General features: G+C 40.1%; 1 protein-coding gene and 1 long non-coding RNA gene across 5 annotated transcripts in view; one reads left to right on the top strand and one right to left on the bottom strand.

Moving 5' to 3' along the window:
• PICK1 (protein interacting with PRKCA 1) overlaps positions 1-18148 on the bottom strand; it is a 66941-nt gene that overhangs the window by 10232 nt on the left and 38561 nt on the right. The window contains exons 1-2 of one of the 4 annotated variants that reach the window (XM_034403774.3): positions 3713-3933; positions 709-799 (exon numbers count right to left, since the gene is read on the bottom strand). In XM_034403774.3, the coding sequence (XP_034259665.1) occupies positions 709-749 (41 nt within the window). In that variant the 5' untranslated portion in view covers positions 750-799; positions 3713-3933. Of the gene's footprint in view, positions 1-708; positions 800-3677; positions 3934-18148 lie in introns of those variants that run through there. The other 3 variants (XM_087873869.1, XM_087873870.1, XM_087873871.1) reach the window with 3 other exon arrangements.
• LOC117655903 (uncharacterized) lies at positions 3977-5665 on the top strand. The gene is made up of 2 exons (XR_004588821.3): positions 3977-4125; positions 5243-5665. It is a non-coding gene; the product is annotated as an uncharacterized LOC117655903 (long non-coding RNA).

Raw genomic sequence — 18148 nt, 5'->3', positions numbered from 1 at the left:
GCTGAGTTGCCTGATCGGCAGATACTTTTTTTCTTTTAAATGCCTCTGACGATATGGCAACTCAGCTTGGATCGTCAGAGGCATTTAAAAGAAAAAAAGGGGTTTTTTTCTTTTAAAAGCCTTTGATGATCCCAGCTGAGCCGCACGATCATCAGAGGTTTTTTTTTTTTACTTTTAAAAGCATTTTTTCGGCCGAAGAGGTTGTAGAAAAAATGCTTTTAAAAGTAAAAAAAAAAGCCTCTGATGATTTTGTAGCTCAGCTGGGCATGGGGGGTGGGAGGGGGCAGAGATTTTTGCTACCGGTTCTTCGAACCACCCGCCTCCATCGCTACCGGATCAGGCGATCCTGTCCGAACCAATGCAAACTATATCCATAATTGCCTAGTTTACATGTTTCTTTTTAGACATTCAACCAAGGAAATACTGAAGATTTTGACTTGACTTCTATAGAATACTCTTTCCCAATCCAAGCTGGAGAAAAAGGTCTGTAAATGAATAAAGCGCCAGAATTAAGGCATTTTGATTTGATTCTAAATCTACTAGTCTTTGAGTGTGTTTTGCTATTTTTTTCTGAATTCTTGTTGCATCTTTTTTTTCATTTGAGAAATTATTGTTGTGTGCTTTCCAAACAATTCTAATTCCAGTTCTCCCCAAATCAAATACAAAGACACACATTACTAACAGGAAACAGGGAAAAAGAAAACTTACAGCTTGTCTTCCTCAATGTCATACTCCAGGTCTGCAAACATTGTTCTAAATTACTGATCACTTTGTGAAGAATCTGATTTTTCCACACTACCTAAATGGGAAAAAAAAGATCATCAATGGAGATTACTCATTTCCTCTTTTCATATGCTAATCAAAATCTTCGTTTTTGTGTTTGTAACTTCTACTGTATCTGTTGAACAATAAGAAAAACTGCCTCCTTTCTCAGGTTATTATCATTAAACAATCTATGAAGCTATTAATAAAATATGAAACATATCACAAATAATGTAAAGGCCTAGTTTCTAACTTTAAAATGTTTACAGCTAAAAGAGTATAAATTATAACAGATGCTATATCTCAGTACTACCAAGCTTTATTTCTCAAGTCCAGTCTTCAAGTAATGATTCTGTTTGGGTGATATCTGACATCATTAAGCAAATCACTGTGATCATTAAGCAAATCTAAAGTCATTAAGTGAATTCCACACTGGCAAATATGAATCCATTCTTCCCAAATGAGTGTTTTTGCCATAAACCAGCAAAAAAACTCACAAATCATGCTCAGATGACTGAAGGAGCTGCAACTAGTTGTAAAGACTAGCCTGTGGTCAAGTACCCAAATTGTGATCATGCCAGGCAGTTGTGGCATGACAACTTTACAATTGCTAGAAGTGCTTTATGGTCCATAAAGCTTGGTACACAGGTAGTCCTCAACTTAGGACCATGTAATGATGGTTCAAAGTTATGACAGTCTCAGGAAAAGTGATTTGTCCTCAAAGTTATAATTGTCAACTACCCTTCTGGTCTCACAATTGCAATTTGGACGCTATATAGCCAACTCACATTCACGAGTAGCTGCAGGATCCTATTATCACATGATCACAATTTGTGATTTTCCAGCAGTTTCCAACAAGCAACATCAATTGGGGAAGTCAGACTACATGATTTTCTTAACCACTATGGTAAAAATGGTAATAAAATTGGGTCCAATCATGTGATGACTCATTTAATGATATCACTTAGCAGCCAAAATTCTGATCCTAATTGGGGTTATAAATATATCAAATATTTTTCTCAGATAAAGCATCAGACTAAAAATACCAACATTATTTTAAATCAGATTCACTAGTCCAGTGATGGCTAACCTTTTTGCCATTGCGTGCCAAAAGCGGGGGTAGTGGGGGGGGGATTGCGCACGCATGTGCCCACACCCATAATTCAATGTGCCTCATCCCTCCACACATGCACGTTTGACCCCCCCAGGTTTCCCCCTGCTTTTGGCACGTGATGGCATGGTGGGCCCGATAGGCCCATTTTTTTGCCCTCCCCAGGCTCCAGAGCCTTTCTATGAGCCTGGGGAAGGCGAAAACAGCCTTCCCCATCCCCCCGGAGGCCCTCCGGAGGCCTGGAAACAGCCCATTTCCCGACTTCCAGTGGGCCCGGAAGGCCCAAAAATCAGCTGGCCACCGCACACATGCGTGCTGGACTGAGGTAGGGCAACGCTCACGTGCCCACAGATATGGCTCTGTGTGCCACCTGTGGCACCCGTGCCATAGGTTCGCCATCATGGCACTAGTCTATCTAACTCTGTACTGTCTGGTCTGGCTGGCAGTACTACCCAATCTCAAGCAGTCCAGATTTCCCAGTCCTGCTTCTTGACTTTTCAATTGAAAACTACTTCGAGCAGAGCTGTCAAAGCTTAAACCACCTTTTAGCTATCATTATTTGTGCTAGCTACCGAACAAGTAACTCTTTTTTTAAAGATAAATGCATAATATCTACAGCAATTAGGTATTAGGTTTGTGCATTCTCAAAAATCCATGTGATTTGTATTGACCAAAACCTGCTACACAAGTTCAAGTTGGTTAACTGTTGGTCTTTGACAACTGTTCTCTCTTCTCTTCCTATTTTGCCATTTCTTGGAAACATCATTATGACCTGTACCTTGGAAAGTCTAAGAGTTTTTTTTTTTTTAAAGGCCTTTTAAAAGTTTGCTATTAATTGCTTTCAATATCCACTAGATATGTAAATACAAACTGGTGCTAAAGCTTCTTTCTGAGGGTGCAAAGAGTCACCTATTTTCAGAAGACGACAAAACTGGTATCATAGTTAGAATGTGATGTAGTGGTTAAGGTGTTAAGGTTTAGAGCTGGAGAGATTCTGGTTCCTTCACAGCCACAAATACTCATTGGATAACTTTGAGCCAGTTGCTCTAACCTACTTCAAGGAGTTTTCAAGCAGAGAAAAAATTGGAAGAGGCAGAGCCAGTGGTGGGATTCAGCCAGTTCGCACCATTTCGGGAGAACCAGTTGTTAACTTTCTGAGCAGTTTGGAAAACTGGTTGTTGGAAGAAATCATTAGGGCAGAGAACCGGTTGTTAAATTACTTGAATCCCACCACTGGGCGAGCTATATATCCCACCCTGAGCTTCTTGATGAAAGACATACATCTAATAAACAATTGTTAGTTTTGAGGACCGGAAAAGTTGAACTTAGCCACCAGGCTGCAAAACTGACTTGGGCTGAAAAATCACCTGCAGACAGACATGTTCGTTCATAGGGTAGGTTTTTTGCAAGGTATAGGTAATAAAAATGACCTATACCTTGCAAAAGTATAGGTAATAAAAAAGAATCCAGGCTGTCTCCCTCCCCCCCCATCTTTCTACCCCCACCCCACCCCACTCCCATTCAGCAAAGCAAAATTTCATATAAAAATAAATAAACAAATTTATTTAAATAAAAGAACAAGCTGGGCACATTTTTTTCCCCCATTGGCAACCTTAGGCACTGGAGTCCCCTTGCATAGAGAAAGGACTCTGGACCAGAAACACTACCTGTTTTCAGTGGCTAAACTGGGGGGTTTACTGACGACGCCAATAGGGAACCCCTCTTGCCCCCAATCATCGCCCCTTCCCAGAGGAAGGACAACGCTCTCCCCAAGAGAAATGGAGCCAGTCAACCACTGCCTCACCGGAAGCCTCTGCCTCCAGCTGCGCGCCCACCTACCCGTTTTCTCTTCCCGTAAAAGCAGCGGGAACCGGGGAAGGGGGGGGCGGTGTTTGTCTCCCACGTCACTGCCAAACCTGCCCGGAGCACCAACTTGCATAGATCCAGGAGGCTTTGAGTTAAGGAAGGTATAGGAAACACCGGGGGAGGGGGGGGTGTTAAATCACCTTAACAACGTCTCGCGATACTAAGCTTGTGCGATCTAGTGTTAGAAATGAGCCGCCTCGGTACGTAGTGTATGTAGTAAGATGCTCTCTTGACGTCACAAAAGCGGGGCGGGGGGAACCGAGGGAAGAAGTCTGGTTTCCTTAGTTGAGGTGCGAGCAGGTGGAAAGTGGAGCGCAGCGTTTTCAGCAAAACGGCAGAAGACTGGTTGTAGCAAAGGTTTTCACGGGTTGGGGTCTGTTCCAGAGGTACAAATTGGCAAGTGGCTTAAACACAAGTGAGGGAGGGTCCTTGGTGCTCTGCTCTCTGAACTTGCTTCCTTGCAGACGTTTCATTATCCAAATTAGGTAACATCATCATTTCAACCCCGAGCTACAAGTATTGCCCCCCCTTGGTCTCGTTATTTCCTGCCAAAGGAAGATGGGAGTTATTTTAAAAATGGGAATCATGCTTGCTGGGGAATTCTGGGACTTGGGAGTCCACAAGTTTTAAAGTTGCCAAGTTTAAGAAACGCTGTGACTTTTCAAGATACTAGGATGGGGAAAAATCATACAGATGAAATATGCTAGCATTGGGAAGCTAATTAACATATGTGATTAGTTAGTTAGTTAGTTAGTTAGTTAGTTAGTTAGTTAGTTAGTAAGTAAGTAAGTAAGTACCGGTATATGGCAATATCATACATGGACTAGCGATATATATTAACATTTAGTCTAAATTAGTAGAACCCAATAAAATATAAATGTTAAAATGATCCTAGACATTTGATATCTGTGATGAGATAAAAGGCAAATGTATTATTTTCTGTGTTCAGGTTCATTAACATTTAGGGCAGCTGAAAGCAAAGACCTCCTCCTTTATCTCTTCTTGCCTGTATTTCCTCACTTGGTTTAACACCGTAGCTAGGAAACTCAGAAGTTTGTTCATTAGGTTTTCTTCTAGTAGAAGCAGAAACATGGTCACGCTATGAGTTTAGGAATTTCCCCCCCCCCCCATAATACTTCATGGCTCCTAGCAAATGACAAGACGTAATTATACAGCCCTGCTGGAATTTATGTACTGACAATATTAGCAAGTATACAACCAAGTGTGAGATATAGCTTGACAGAGAAAATATTGCATACATTTTTACCTCTGCAAAAGAATTCGAGTCTTAAAAGGGGGATTTGATTTAGGGAATCAAGAAGGAATCTTGTTGCATCATGTGCCATTTCCCCCCCCCCCAGCTGCTGTTAAAATGTCTGAAGAACCAGGGGTCTTCTGACCTGACTCTTGACATGAAGAAGAGAGCCTTTCTTTTATTTAAAAATGTGTCTGTGTGGGACATGACTTTGTTAACAATTGCTTCTCTTTCCCTTGCTGCTTTAGGTTTTAACTGCACAGTTAAGTGACATGAATGGGAGTACTGATCAAAGCATCTGACAGTGAAGCCACCCATGTTGAATGGCAGCATGTCATGCGTAGGAAGGAGTTTGATGTTCATATATGTGAGACAAGTAATAGATTCTTGCAACTAATTGACTTATGGTGAAGGACCTATTATAAGCAACAGTACTGTGAGAGAATAACCATCATACATTACAACTATATCTGTTTTGTATGCAGAGTTACAAATTCAAGCTTTGATATCTTCTAGCAAAAAAAAAATAATAATAATCAGTGGCAGGTGATGGGAGGGATCCCACCTGAAATCCAGATGATGCCTTGGAGCGCCTGCAAATCAGAGTAGACAATATTAGACTAAATGAATTAACCATTTCATTTGGAATAAAGTGTCATTACTTATCTAGACTGGCTAGTTGGAGATATTTTCTACAGGAAACGTTTTACTTGAATAGAAATCACTAGATAAGGAACACTGAATGCAGAGGACCAAACGAAATTGCTAAATCACATTTCTCTGCTATCTAGCCCTTTATATCTAGAAATGAATGGGCCTTGGTAGTACAGTGGTCTAAGGCACCCTGTTATTAAGCTGGTTATTAAGACCAGCTGCCTGCAATTACTGCAGGTTCGAATCTCGCCAAGGCTCAAGGTTGACTCAGCCTTCCATCCTTTCTAAGGTAGGTTAATTGAGGACCCAGTTGTGGGGGCAATAAGCTGACTTTGTATAAATATACAAAAGGCACATTGAGCACATTGTAAGCCGCCCTGAGTCTCCGGAGAAGGGCGGCATATAAATCAAATTAAAAAAAAAAAAAAAGTATTTTCCCATCCAAGAATTATTTCTTTTATTGTTATAGCATTAAAAAATCCATCTTTGTTCTGAACATGCTAAATCCCAAATAATCAGTATATAATTCAGTACAATATAAAATACATATTTGAACCAGTTTGGTCTAGTGGTTAAAGCACCAGGCTAGAAAACGGGTGACTGTAAGTTCAAGTCCCACCTTAGCCATGAAGGCCAGCTGTGTAACTTTGGGCCACTCATTCTCTCTCAGCCCAACCCACCTCATAGGGTGGTGGTGTAGGGAAAATAAGAGGAAGGTATGCTGGATATGTGCATCGCCTTGAGTTATTTATAAAAATAATAAAGGCAGGATACAAATAAATAAAAAAAATAAAATCACAGCTTTTTTTCAATTTTATAAAAGTATAAAATTACTTGAAAAGGGGTGTAAGCATGATTGTGAACATGCAGCCATTCCATTGCAGTTGAATTTTAAATTTCATAGTTGCATAAGAGAAAATGCTTCGGTACATGCAGTGTACAGGTAATCCTCGCCAACTATAATTGGAATTGGCAACTCTGTTTCTAAATGAAGTGGCTTAAATTCACAATTTCAAGGACCAGTCTTAAGTCTCATTATTCAGCATGGTTGTAACTTTGAATGGTTCCTGAACAAGATGTTAAGTGAGGACTAGCTGTAATGTATTTTAAAATATATGTAATGTTGCCATGGCCCCATCGACTTTTGGAGGTCAGCCTCCATTATGCAAGTCAAAGAAAACTGGATCTCACTTGATAAAAATCTGAATAAGCAGGGAAAATAGTACAAGAGCACCATCATGTGGCTAAGTGTCAAGATTGCTTTTCATTTATCTGATCACGAGCAAAACAAAATGTAAATCGTAGTCATGCATAATTATTTTTAATGTAGTAATGAATATGTTTATGGTTTTTTCATACCATAGAATAAGTAAAAAACGAATTGGAGATTTCAAGGGCTGCATTGGAAAATGGGCTTTAGTCTCTGATCGACAATGCAAACCCAAATATTCTTTATATAAGCCCTTTTAAGTTAAAACGTCATCTGCCTAAGACTTCCAAATGAAAGCCATATTACGAAAATGTTTAATTCCTTGTTTTTCCTGGACTTTAATGAATTTGGGGGGGGGGGTTAGAAATTTTACTGATCACACACAGCTCTGTTATAATCAAGAATTTGTTCTATGAGAATATTTTTTTCTTTCTTAATACAGAATATAAATGCAGTTTTATACATCATTGAAGGAAATACGACTACTTATAATCTTAACCATGGTCAGAAAAGCATGAATTGAACTGTTCCATTGCAACAAGTTCTATTGATGAGATTCAAATGGCATCTCTAGATTAATTCCTATCTAATTTAGTCCATATCAAGGAGGAAATAAAAGTTACTTCTGATAACTTTTCACTTAAAACCTAAACTTCATATGCATTATGAATCTTTTGACAGGTCATATTTGAGATATTTTCAGTAGCAATACCTTGACTGGACTTAGAATTTAAGCAGAGTCAGACCAAGTTAGCACTTGGACAGGAGTTCATCAGGAAATACCAGGACTAGAGGTTAAATTGGGAGGTTGGGAATCACATTGGAAGAAGATAATGTCAAACCACATTATTATGAACATGAAAATTGTGGATACATCCATGAAGTCACTGTGTCAAGCTTGACTCTAGGGCCATGATGGCGAACCTATGGCACACGTGCCACAGGTGGCACACAGAACCCTTTCTGCCGGCATGCCAGCCGTTGCCCCAGCCCAGGTCCACCGCACATGCGCACACCTCCAATCGGCCAGCTGGTCTTCTGGTCTCTGCCGCGCATGAACGGAGGCAGGGCCTTCCCCGATCTCTGCAGGTTCTACCCTCTGCAGATGCCTCTCCGTGGCAGGAAAGCAGGAGAAAGCTAGCACTTGATGGGGGGAGAAACTGCAAAGATCTGAGGAGGCACGGAAGGCAAGAGGCACTCAATGGGGGGAGGAACTTTGGAGATCATGGAAGGCAAGAGGAAGCTAGGATTCCATGGGGGAGGAACTTTGGAGATCGTGGAAGGCAGGAAAAAGCTAGGATTCTATGGGGGAGAAACGTTGGAGATCGTGGAAGGCAAGAGAAAGCTAGGATTCCATGGAGGAGAAACGGAGATCGTGGAAGGCAGGAGAAAGCTAGGATTCCATGGGGGAGGAACCTTGGAGATCGTGGAAATTATAGTGTAACTCACCATAGGCAGTTCACATTAGTCTAAACCCTTGAGGTTCATTGGTATAAGTGGCATCCTCAGAAAAAAAAGCTCAGATTTGTGAAATAGATATCTGAATCAGCATACAATGAAAAAAACAGAAAAATGGAGCTCATGATTGGTGTAAGAGATACAAATATCTCTAAATTTTGTTACTGTTACAATTGTTCACCTGTTATTTCAATTTCTATAAAATAAAATCATTTGCAGTTTTCCATGTTGATCCAGTTTTGTATGCAGGTATCCCAGTTATATGCAAATTCTGTACACAACATTTTTTCTAATTATGGAGCTATGTATGTACTACTTTTATTTATTTACAATATACACACTTTTAAAAAGGAAGAATGACCCCAGCACCCCTTTAAATTGCAATTACCCCAATGTAATTTTGAGATAGAGGTCCCCTCAAATAATCATTCTGGTTAGTTAGGACCCAAACATAGTCCAGTAATTGTTGCTGGACACAAAATGACAAATACTAGGAAACAACTGGCTATCCCTGGGAAGATTGTCGCATTTAAACCTATGGAAGATTTCTTCTGCATCTCTATTCAGTACAGAGATTGAGAGGAAGTTATCTAGGCTCATGTATCAGCCAGACGATTCCTAGATGTAGGTGAATGGTCTTGCCACATAAGAAATACAATAATACAGATTATCATTTATGTATTTATGCAATAAATTATATAGCTGCATATCTCATCAAAGGTGACTGGGCAATGCACAAAAGCAGATTTAAAGGATATGGGGCTATGAAAGCAATATATATGAAATTTAAAAGACAGTTAATGGCCGGAGACACATGTATCACCTGTCCCCAGAGTTTTCTACATGGAAATGCCTCAGTCTTTCTGCATACAAAACCTATATGCTACCACTGGATTACAGCCTTATTTGTACATATGAAAGCCAACAACATCTGAAGTGTGGCAGCTGTGATTTCACATTTTTGTGTATACAGTATTACAATAATTTTATTAAATGTCTTTGATGTCTATCTCACTAATATAGCAACTCTGGTTGGCTTACAATATAATAAAAAGTTAAAAAGTGCTAAAAACAATTAAATTTTGAATAAAAAGATTAAGAAGTTAAGAATCAAGATGATGGGCAGCTTGGGAGGTGAGGCACCCCCCATTGTAGCAGGCCTTTTCAGGGTCAAGGCCAAATGGCAGAGCCAAGTTTTTAAGCTCTTCCAAAGGCCAGGAGCATGGGAGAAGATCTCATCTCTGACAGGAGAATATTCCAGAGGATGGGGATCACAGCAAACAAGGCTCTTATCCTGGACCCCACCACCTGGAATTCTTTGGCTGACAGAAACTGAAGTGTTAGTCCCATTAGGGTAAGGTGGTTCCTCAGATACCCTCAGATGAATGAAAATTTAATTGTGTCCTCTAAATTTCTTGTAGTCTTCTCAATTTTGTATCTGGAAATTTGAGTGCATGCAGTTCACTTCAAAGGTGTCAAGATGGCAGTTGTGACAATGTGATCATACACAAAAAATGGGGAGAATTTGATCATCCCATCATGGCTGCCATTTTAATTCTTTTCACCATAACCTCTGGAGATCCCTGTTTTACTCTTTTCTTCCAGTTACTGAAAATGCCACAAACAGTTTATTCCAGCGTGATGCTCTTCTAAAACTTCAAATGTGTAGTGTGTGATGTCACATATCTTTACTCCAATAATCCATAAGGAATGTTTGGGCTCAGAACTCTGGACAGAAGAACAGCTTGAAATCCAGCCACTGTCTCAGTGGTTCTAGGTATTTGTTAAGAGTATTGTAAGCCAAAGAACCCTTTGACAGTATTTGTGGATCACAAAATTGATGAATCTGAAATAGGCAGCACTCACTCTTGTTCTTTATGAATCAATGCATCATATTATCAACTCACAAACCTAAAATGCAGCTGTTATTCACAATAACATCATTCTTTTATTTAATTAATAAGGAGAATATGTAACTGATTTTTTTTAAAAAACGATTTATTCAAAAATTCCCTTCATAAAATTGGGACCTCTACCAGGGTTACCCCTTGCCACTTCCCGACTCTATTTCTGGTTAAAAATCCTGAGTTTAAGCAGGATGACCTCATGACCTGGCTGCCCCCAGGGGTCATGGATGAAAGCAGATGGAAGTTTCACAGCCAGGTCCCTTGTGTGTGAGCCTTTTGTTCAGGGGGGTGGGATGCAATTGTCGGGGACAGTGCTGAATTGTTCAGAAGCATTGCTCTACCCATCATAATTTCCCACACCCATTTTATCCTTCATAGGAAGGAGGCAGCTTTTCTATCCATGCTCAGAAAGAAATTCCCTCTCTGTCCATTTAATTATAAACCATTTATCAAACTTGGAGTAGTTACCCATGCCTCCAAGAAAGGTTCCAGAAGCTAAAATTTCTGCAGCTTTGTCCACCACCTTGAGGTTCATAATAAAACGCCTTCTATTTGCTCTCCCATGTCTGTCTCTGAAGGAAATGAATCAGTGTGTGTTCTCATGACCAGGCTATTGCCAACTTGTGGCATAGTTATGAATAAACTGAAGAAGGAACTTAATAAACCAGCTTAAATCAAATCATTGATTCTTTCTCATATTGTAATTGAAAGTAATTATTGCATGCAAGAACCTTATAGCATTGCTCCTGAAAAAATCATTCACTGATGCATACACACCATCTGGAAAGAAGAATCCAAGGTGTGTTGTAGTTAAAACTTGGTTGGGAATAATGGCTGTATAATGTGATTAAAATCAATAAAGAAAAAAACCCCAATAATCTTATGCCAAGTCAAACCATTGGTTGCCTAGGAAGCTAGTACTCTTAACCTTCACCAATTGTTTTTATTTAGACTGGATAGACACCAACTACAGACAGTTTAATTCAGATTCCCACAATGAGAAGAGTTCGAACTCAGTAGTTGAAATCATCCCTTCCAGCTCTATGTTTGTATAAGAAACTAAATGTAGGAAATGTTTACATGCACTTATTGCTATTACATTATGTTACATTTATTTATTTATTTAGAAAATGTTTATTGTCACTTACTCGCACATGGTGATTTATAGTATGATTAAAAAGAAAAAGGAAATAGCTACTGTATTTGTATCTTCTGTCTGAAATTATTTGCCTGAAAATATACAATATCACAAAGGAGCTTCCCTGAGGAGCCAATCACCCCATTCCTCAGGAAGTTTATCTGTGTGCATCAAAAGAAAGCTGGAAAGAATTATTTAATTCCAACAGAATAATATGAGAGATGAAGAGCCTGCCTTTTAAAATAAAGGACATTCAGAATTAGCTGTTAATGAGCTAATTTCTTACTACACAATGAGGAGGGAAGTGAATGAAATAAATTAAGAGAAACAGATAAATAAGCAACAAAAGTCAACATCACTCATTCTTTTCTGGACATCGCAATGCAGAAAAATGGGGATGCTAGATCTAAAGGTAAAAGATACCTTTCAAAATATTCTTAAAGTGGACTAGTGCAAATATACCGGTACATCTCTTTTTTCTCTAACTAAAGTAACAAAGCAGCGTCATCTCTCTTCTTAGAAGTCTGGAGGTACTTTGGTATCAAAAATGGGGATGATCGTGAGAGGTACAGTTCTCATGGGTAAAGGATGAGAGAGAAATGATTGTAGTGGATGCTGTTTGGGAAGGGAACATGGCCTCATCTCCCAATACCTTGTTAGCTGATCTCACCTCCAAGATAATAAGTGACAAGGAATTTCAATTTTACATACCTTCAAGCTGTGCCTGGATTGTTTTAGCTTAGAAGGGAAAAGATCAACTTGATATAGATATACCGAATGAGGATTTAAGACCATTTCATTGATAGGCTTGGGTGGCCATGATGGCAGTGCAAGATACCTATCTTATCCGGTTATTATGCTATGTCAAGGTGCAAGTGGGGACAAGGCCAGACAGAAGAGGGTGAGAAAGAAGGGAAACCTGCATTATTTTCCTTGTTTGTGCTAAATGATCTGATAGGAATATCACAAACCTGTTTTGGCAAACTATTTTTCCCCATGTCTTCATGGCATAGCCTTGATTTCATCCTGAACCCATACATGAGCAAGATAAAGTCGTCTGTAAGCTGTTCCAGTGTTCAGTAGTATTTTCCCATTTAAGCAGGCAACAAGCCAGGGTTTTTCACTGAATGCAGTCTGATATATTTCATTGACTATTCTGATGACCCCCTAAAGCAGTGGTTCTCAACCTGTGGGTCGGGACCCCTTTGGGGGTCGAATGACCCTTTCACAGGGGTCGCCTAAGACCATTGGAAAACACATATTTTCAATGGTGTTAGGAATAATTTTATTGTTGGGGGTCACCACAACATGAGGAACTGTATTAAAGGGTCACAGCATTAGGAAGGTTGAGAACCACTGCCCTAAAGGGTTGAGTCACCCAACCATATTGGTCACTTTAGGCCAGTGTTTCTCAACTTTGGCAACTTGAAGATGTGTGAACCGCAACTCTCAGGATTTTCCAGCCAGGCGTTAGTCTGATGCAGGCACATCCCACTCCTCCAGTCCTTGTATACTGTCTTCAGGGCAAGTCTGTTTGAGCAGCAGGAGAGTCTAATTATTTCAAAGTAGGCCTTCCTTCTGAATCTACCAGATCACCATGATGGCTCAGAGACTTGGGACCAGCCTGGGTAGCAGTTGAGTAACAGTGATTGATGGCAAGGGAAGTTGGACAATAAAATATGAGAGAGAGGTGGGGCGGGAGGGATGGAGGGAGGGAGGGAGGGAGAGAGAGAGAGAGAGAGAGAGAGAGAGAGAGAGAGAGAGAGAGAGAGAGAATGCTCTGCTGACTCATGATACAACTCTTCCTACCTTATGTCCATCAGCTATTGTTCAAGTTGTTTTTGAATCCAAGTTTAGTTGTCTGAATAGCTTCTGACTGCACTTAAACAAAATACATAGGCAAAAATAGAGCACTATACTTGATAAATGGTTGAACCTGCCACTTATTAAAACTCATCTCCCCATGATCCCAGCCTTGACGTACTTTAAGGAGAGCGATTAGTGAGTGTTGTTTTTTTTTTACCAATGGTGAAATTTGTTGAAATGAATGGAAAGTCAGCTGAGAGAATCCACCAACACTGATGTGGCCTGTACACCATAAATCAGGACTCGCCCTTTGGCAGGGACAAAATAAACATTGCCAATGGGAGTAGTAAATGTTATGTAGTTAATAGTCTTATGCTGGTTCAAGAGCTGATGGATAACATTTTAAGTTGACTATCGAGAAGAGCCTGAGCAAATCTAAATTTCTGGTTGATTTAATTGGAAGTAAGAGAACGTGAATTTGGCTGAGTTAGCTAGCTCACAGAACTGAGGAAGAGATTGGAGTAAATATGTTGATGTAGAGAAATTTGGGCGCATGACCTGCTTGCAGAACATTCTTTACAGAATCTTCTTTGCAGAATAACAGAGTTGGAAGGGACCTTGGAGGTCTTCTAGTCCAATCCCCTGCTCAACCAGGAGACCTGCACCATTCCAGACCAGTGACTGTCCAGTCTCTTCTTAAAAACCTCCAGTAATGGAGCACCCACAACCCTGGAAGGCAAGCCATTCCACTGGTTGATTGTTCTCACTGTTAGGACATTTCTCCTTAGTTCTAGATTGCTTCTCTCCTTGAGAGAAAGAGTTTGCTTTCTGTGAAATAGCTGTTTTGTGCTTTGTACAAATACTCTCCTGGAATAGAAAACTTGAGCCAAATGAATTGCTTTGTGTTTGGAGCTTCTGTCCTACCTCTACCTTGTAACTGGCTCTTAGAGTGTATTTCAGTGGTGGGTTTCAAATTTTTTTACTACAGGTTCTGTGGGTGTGGCTTGGTGGGCGTGGCATGGCTTGGTGGGCATGGCTTGGTGGGCATGGTAGGGGAAGGATACTGTAAAATCTCCATTCCCACCCCACTCCAGGAGAAGGATACTATAAAAACTCCATTCCCTCCCCAATCCAGGGAAAGGTCACTGCAAATCCCCATTTCCTCCCAATGAGCTGGGATTTGGGAGGCAGAGAATAGATGGGGGCGGGGCCGCTCAGAATTCTCCGAACTACTCAAAATTTTCACTACTGGTTCTCCAGAACTTATCAGAACCTGCTGAAACCCACCTCTGGTGTGTTTGCTCTTTAGCCTCCCTAGTTTCCAGCTTTCCTTCTGTGGTGATTGCTGCCAGTCTTGTCCAGCTGCCACTTGGAAAGAGATCCCAGATTTTGGGTAATAGCACAGGCAATCCTTCTTTGAGAACCCATGTGGTTTTATGGTTATCAAACACATAAAGGTTAAATGGTTATCTATAATCCTAGCATGATCATGAATCACAATTTGATCCAAATAGAATGCCATTAGTTCCAACACAGCAAGGAATTCTTCTAGTTAGTTTGAAAAGCAGCCGTGGACATATCTATCTTCTGGTAGTTGGAGCAAAGAGGGAACGCGGGGAAGGCATCACTGAGAACTTTGCCACTGCCTAATGTTAAGGAAGGTTGAGTGGCAGGCAATCTTAAAAGCCCTCTGCAAATGAAGAGATCAGACTAGTGATTTGTCCACTAGTAGGGAGACAAAAAGAGAGGGGCTATGCTTCCCCCTCCATCTCCAGCCACATCTGCTTGCAATCCTTTGCAGTTTATCCCCAAAGGTATGTGACCCTGAACAGAAAAAGAGTTCTTTTTTTTTTTTTGGTAGAATATTATTTCTGATAGGATAACTACAGGTCTGTAATCTACTATGTGGAGCCTGATTGAAGGAATACATATTTGAAAAAAACTATAATCTCCTGAAGTGCAGGGAAAGCCAGTCAGGATCACAGCAACTAAAACTGTGACTGATCTCTGGCACCCATACCCGGAAACAAAGATTACCGGAAAAATAAAGGGGGGAAAAATGGAACACTTTTAGACCTAGTGATGTGGGATGCCAAGAATTTTTGCTGCATTCTCAAAGAAATAGCTTTTCATTTCCCTTTGGGTTTTATGACTCAAACCCTTTTTGCCTTCCTTCCTAAACTTTCCATCTTAAATAGAAAAAATATACAGTATATCAGAAAGCTTCTTCCCTCCTTCTCATTATGGAGAATCTACTGTACTGAGAATATGGGTATAATGGAGTAAAGGGTCAGAGCTTAGTTGTTCTATTGCAGGGGTATCAAACTCGATTTCATTGAGGGCCGCATTGTGTTTGACCTTGGGGGGCCAGGTGAGCATGGCCAGGGTGGACATGGCCAGCTTGACGTCACTCATGTCAGGGGCCCTTGTGGTGGCCTGAGCGCTTGTGGCCCTCCCGAGCTCTGTTTTCACTGGCAGACTGTGGGCCGGTCCTTCACTGTTTCCAGGGCAGCCCCGCGGGCCAAATCTAAGCACCTTGTGGGATGAATCCAGCCCCTGGGCCCTGAGTTTGACACCCCTGTTCTATTGTATTCTCAATTAAATGATAGAAAAATTGTCAGAAGGTCATCTAACGATAGTTGCACCAAACAGCTCTGGAGAAAGACATTCTGTTTATCAAGCACTGTTTACTATGCAGCTACATTTGGGCTGCAAAAATCAAACAAGCACTAGAGGACAGCAAAGAGTTAATGTTTTCTTTGTCTCTTTGTTGCCCTCTACTGATCTTCAGAATTGTTATTGCCCTGATATGCTAACCCTACATTTAGGCAAGGTTAACCAACTTATGAACCCCCTATCTATATTTCTGCCTCTCCAAACTACAGGAGAAGATGAAAGTGAAGCAATGAGTGTGAATAACAGATTCAGTTTCTGATGTTACTATTCCATGCCACTTCAAATGTTGCTTTGAGGAATGTGTAGCTTCTAGTTTTGTCCTACTGCCTAATAAGGCTGGAAATGATATTTTCATTCTGTATAACAAATGAGCATGGACATTTAGCAAAATCAATACCCTTCAGTGCATTTACAATTGAAGCACATCATAGCCATCCTCTTGGCTTTTCAACCATATCCTGCAGACATTCTGAAGCTTACTGGATTGTGCCCAGTTTAAAGAATCCAATGGCAAAGAATTGAGAAAAGCTGAGATCTCCCTATTTTCCAGTTTCATCCCACAATGTCATCTTTGCCTGTTTTGTTTTTCCTGGGTTAGTAAATGCACAGCTGGTTTCTTCTTTTGCCTTCTGTGATTTTAGTGGTTGTTTGTTTACTTGTTTCTTCACATTTCCTGAAGGCTCTTATCCCAAAACCTATCCCAAAACTTATTCCAAAGACCTTACAGATAAAAAATTATGGTGCAAAGTGTTTTATGAAATATAGTTTATGGATAGGTTAACCAAAGAAATACAAGAAAGAGAAGAATCAGACTATTACAAAGTATGGAACAATTGGTATAATTGGTTAAAAACTAGAAACAAACAAAAAATATAGGGGGAAATATTACCGGTATAAAAAATGTTATTAGATTAAGGAGAGGTGAAGAAACGTATTATAAACAGAATGTCACTTTGAAATAATGCTTAAGAAGGAAACATAATCCTTTTCTTTTTGTTTATATGTTGTATAAATGTTTGTTGTATGTTATGTTATGTTTTTTTTAAAATTATACTCTAATAAAGATTTATTTTATTAAAAAAAAAAAAGAAATATAGTTTTATGTTGGGCAATGCCAAAAATGACTACGTGTCCCTCTCACACACAAACCAATGTTGTGTCATTTTGAGAAATATTTTATTTACTCAAACTGACTAATAGCCTCCCCAGTACATCCTTCTATCACAGCTCTCAAATAATTATTCATATTTTTTAAACAAATCTAGTAATTGCCAGACAATAATTTGAAGCTTGTTAAGAGCAACTTTTGCCAGATTATCCTTAGTCTGTTTTTTCCTATTTCATAGATTAGACCAGTGTCCCCCAACCTTTTGGGCACCAGGAACTGGTTCCGTGGAGAGAGGTTTTTCTGTGAACCAGAAGGGCCGTGGTTTTGTGTGCTGCCTCCATCCCACAGATGAGGCTTTGCTTGTTTGCATGGACTGTTTTTTGGCATACTGTGGACCGGTGCTGGTCCATGGACCATGGGTTGTAGACCCCTGGATTAGACAATGCTTAGGTATAATATATCTTGATTTTACCGAAGCGGTAGACAATGTATCCCTTTGTTGCTTTGATTAGCAAGCTAGATAAATCATGACGTGACAGTTCAGTGCAGGGATGAAATCCAGGAGGTTCTGACAGGTTCTAGAGAACTGGTAGCAGAAATGTTGAGTAGTTTGGAGAACCGGCAAATACCACCTCTGGCTGGCCCCAGAGTGGGGAGGAAATGGAGATTTTGCAGTATCCTTCCCCTGGAGTGGGGTAGGAATGGAGATTTTGCAGTACCCTTCCCCTGCCATGCCCACCAAGCCACGCCCACAGAACCGGTAGTAAAAAAAAATGGATTTCACCACTGGTTCAGTGGATATATGGGGGCAGGGGGGCTAAAAATCATTTGAAAAGATAATTCATCAGTAGTTCCTCATCAAGCTGGAAGAATTTCCTAAGTGGTTGCCACAGGCTAGCATTTTGATCCCTCAATAATATTACAGTATTAAAGACATGGACAAAGATGTGAAAGGAATGCTTATCAAATATGCATACACCAAGTTCTTCACTTGGGCAAGAGAAATTCAATGAATAGGTGTAGGTTGCAATATGTGTTGAGAGGTCCTTACCTAGCTTGATAGTATTACTTACCAAAAAAATTGGAATAGTACTGGACTGCAAATTGAATATGAATCAGCAGTATGATGTAGCTGGAAAAAAGGCAATTGCAATTGCAGTTGTAAATTGTAAGGATAGATTGTTTTTAAATCATAGG

This window comes from Pantherophis guttatus, chromosome 7 (assembly GCF_059756535.1).
Source record: "Pantherophis guttatus breed Tessera chromosome 7, ASM5975653v1, whole genome shotgun sequence".
Classification (NCBI taxonomy): Eukaryota; Metazoa; Chordata; class Lepidosauria; order Squamata; family Colubridae; genus Pantherophis; species Pantherophis guttatus.
This window is presented reverse-complemented; position numbering and strand designations above follow the sequence as displayed.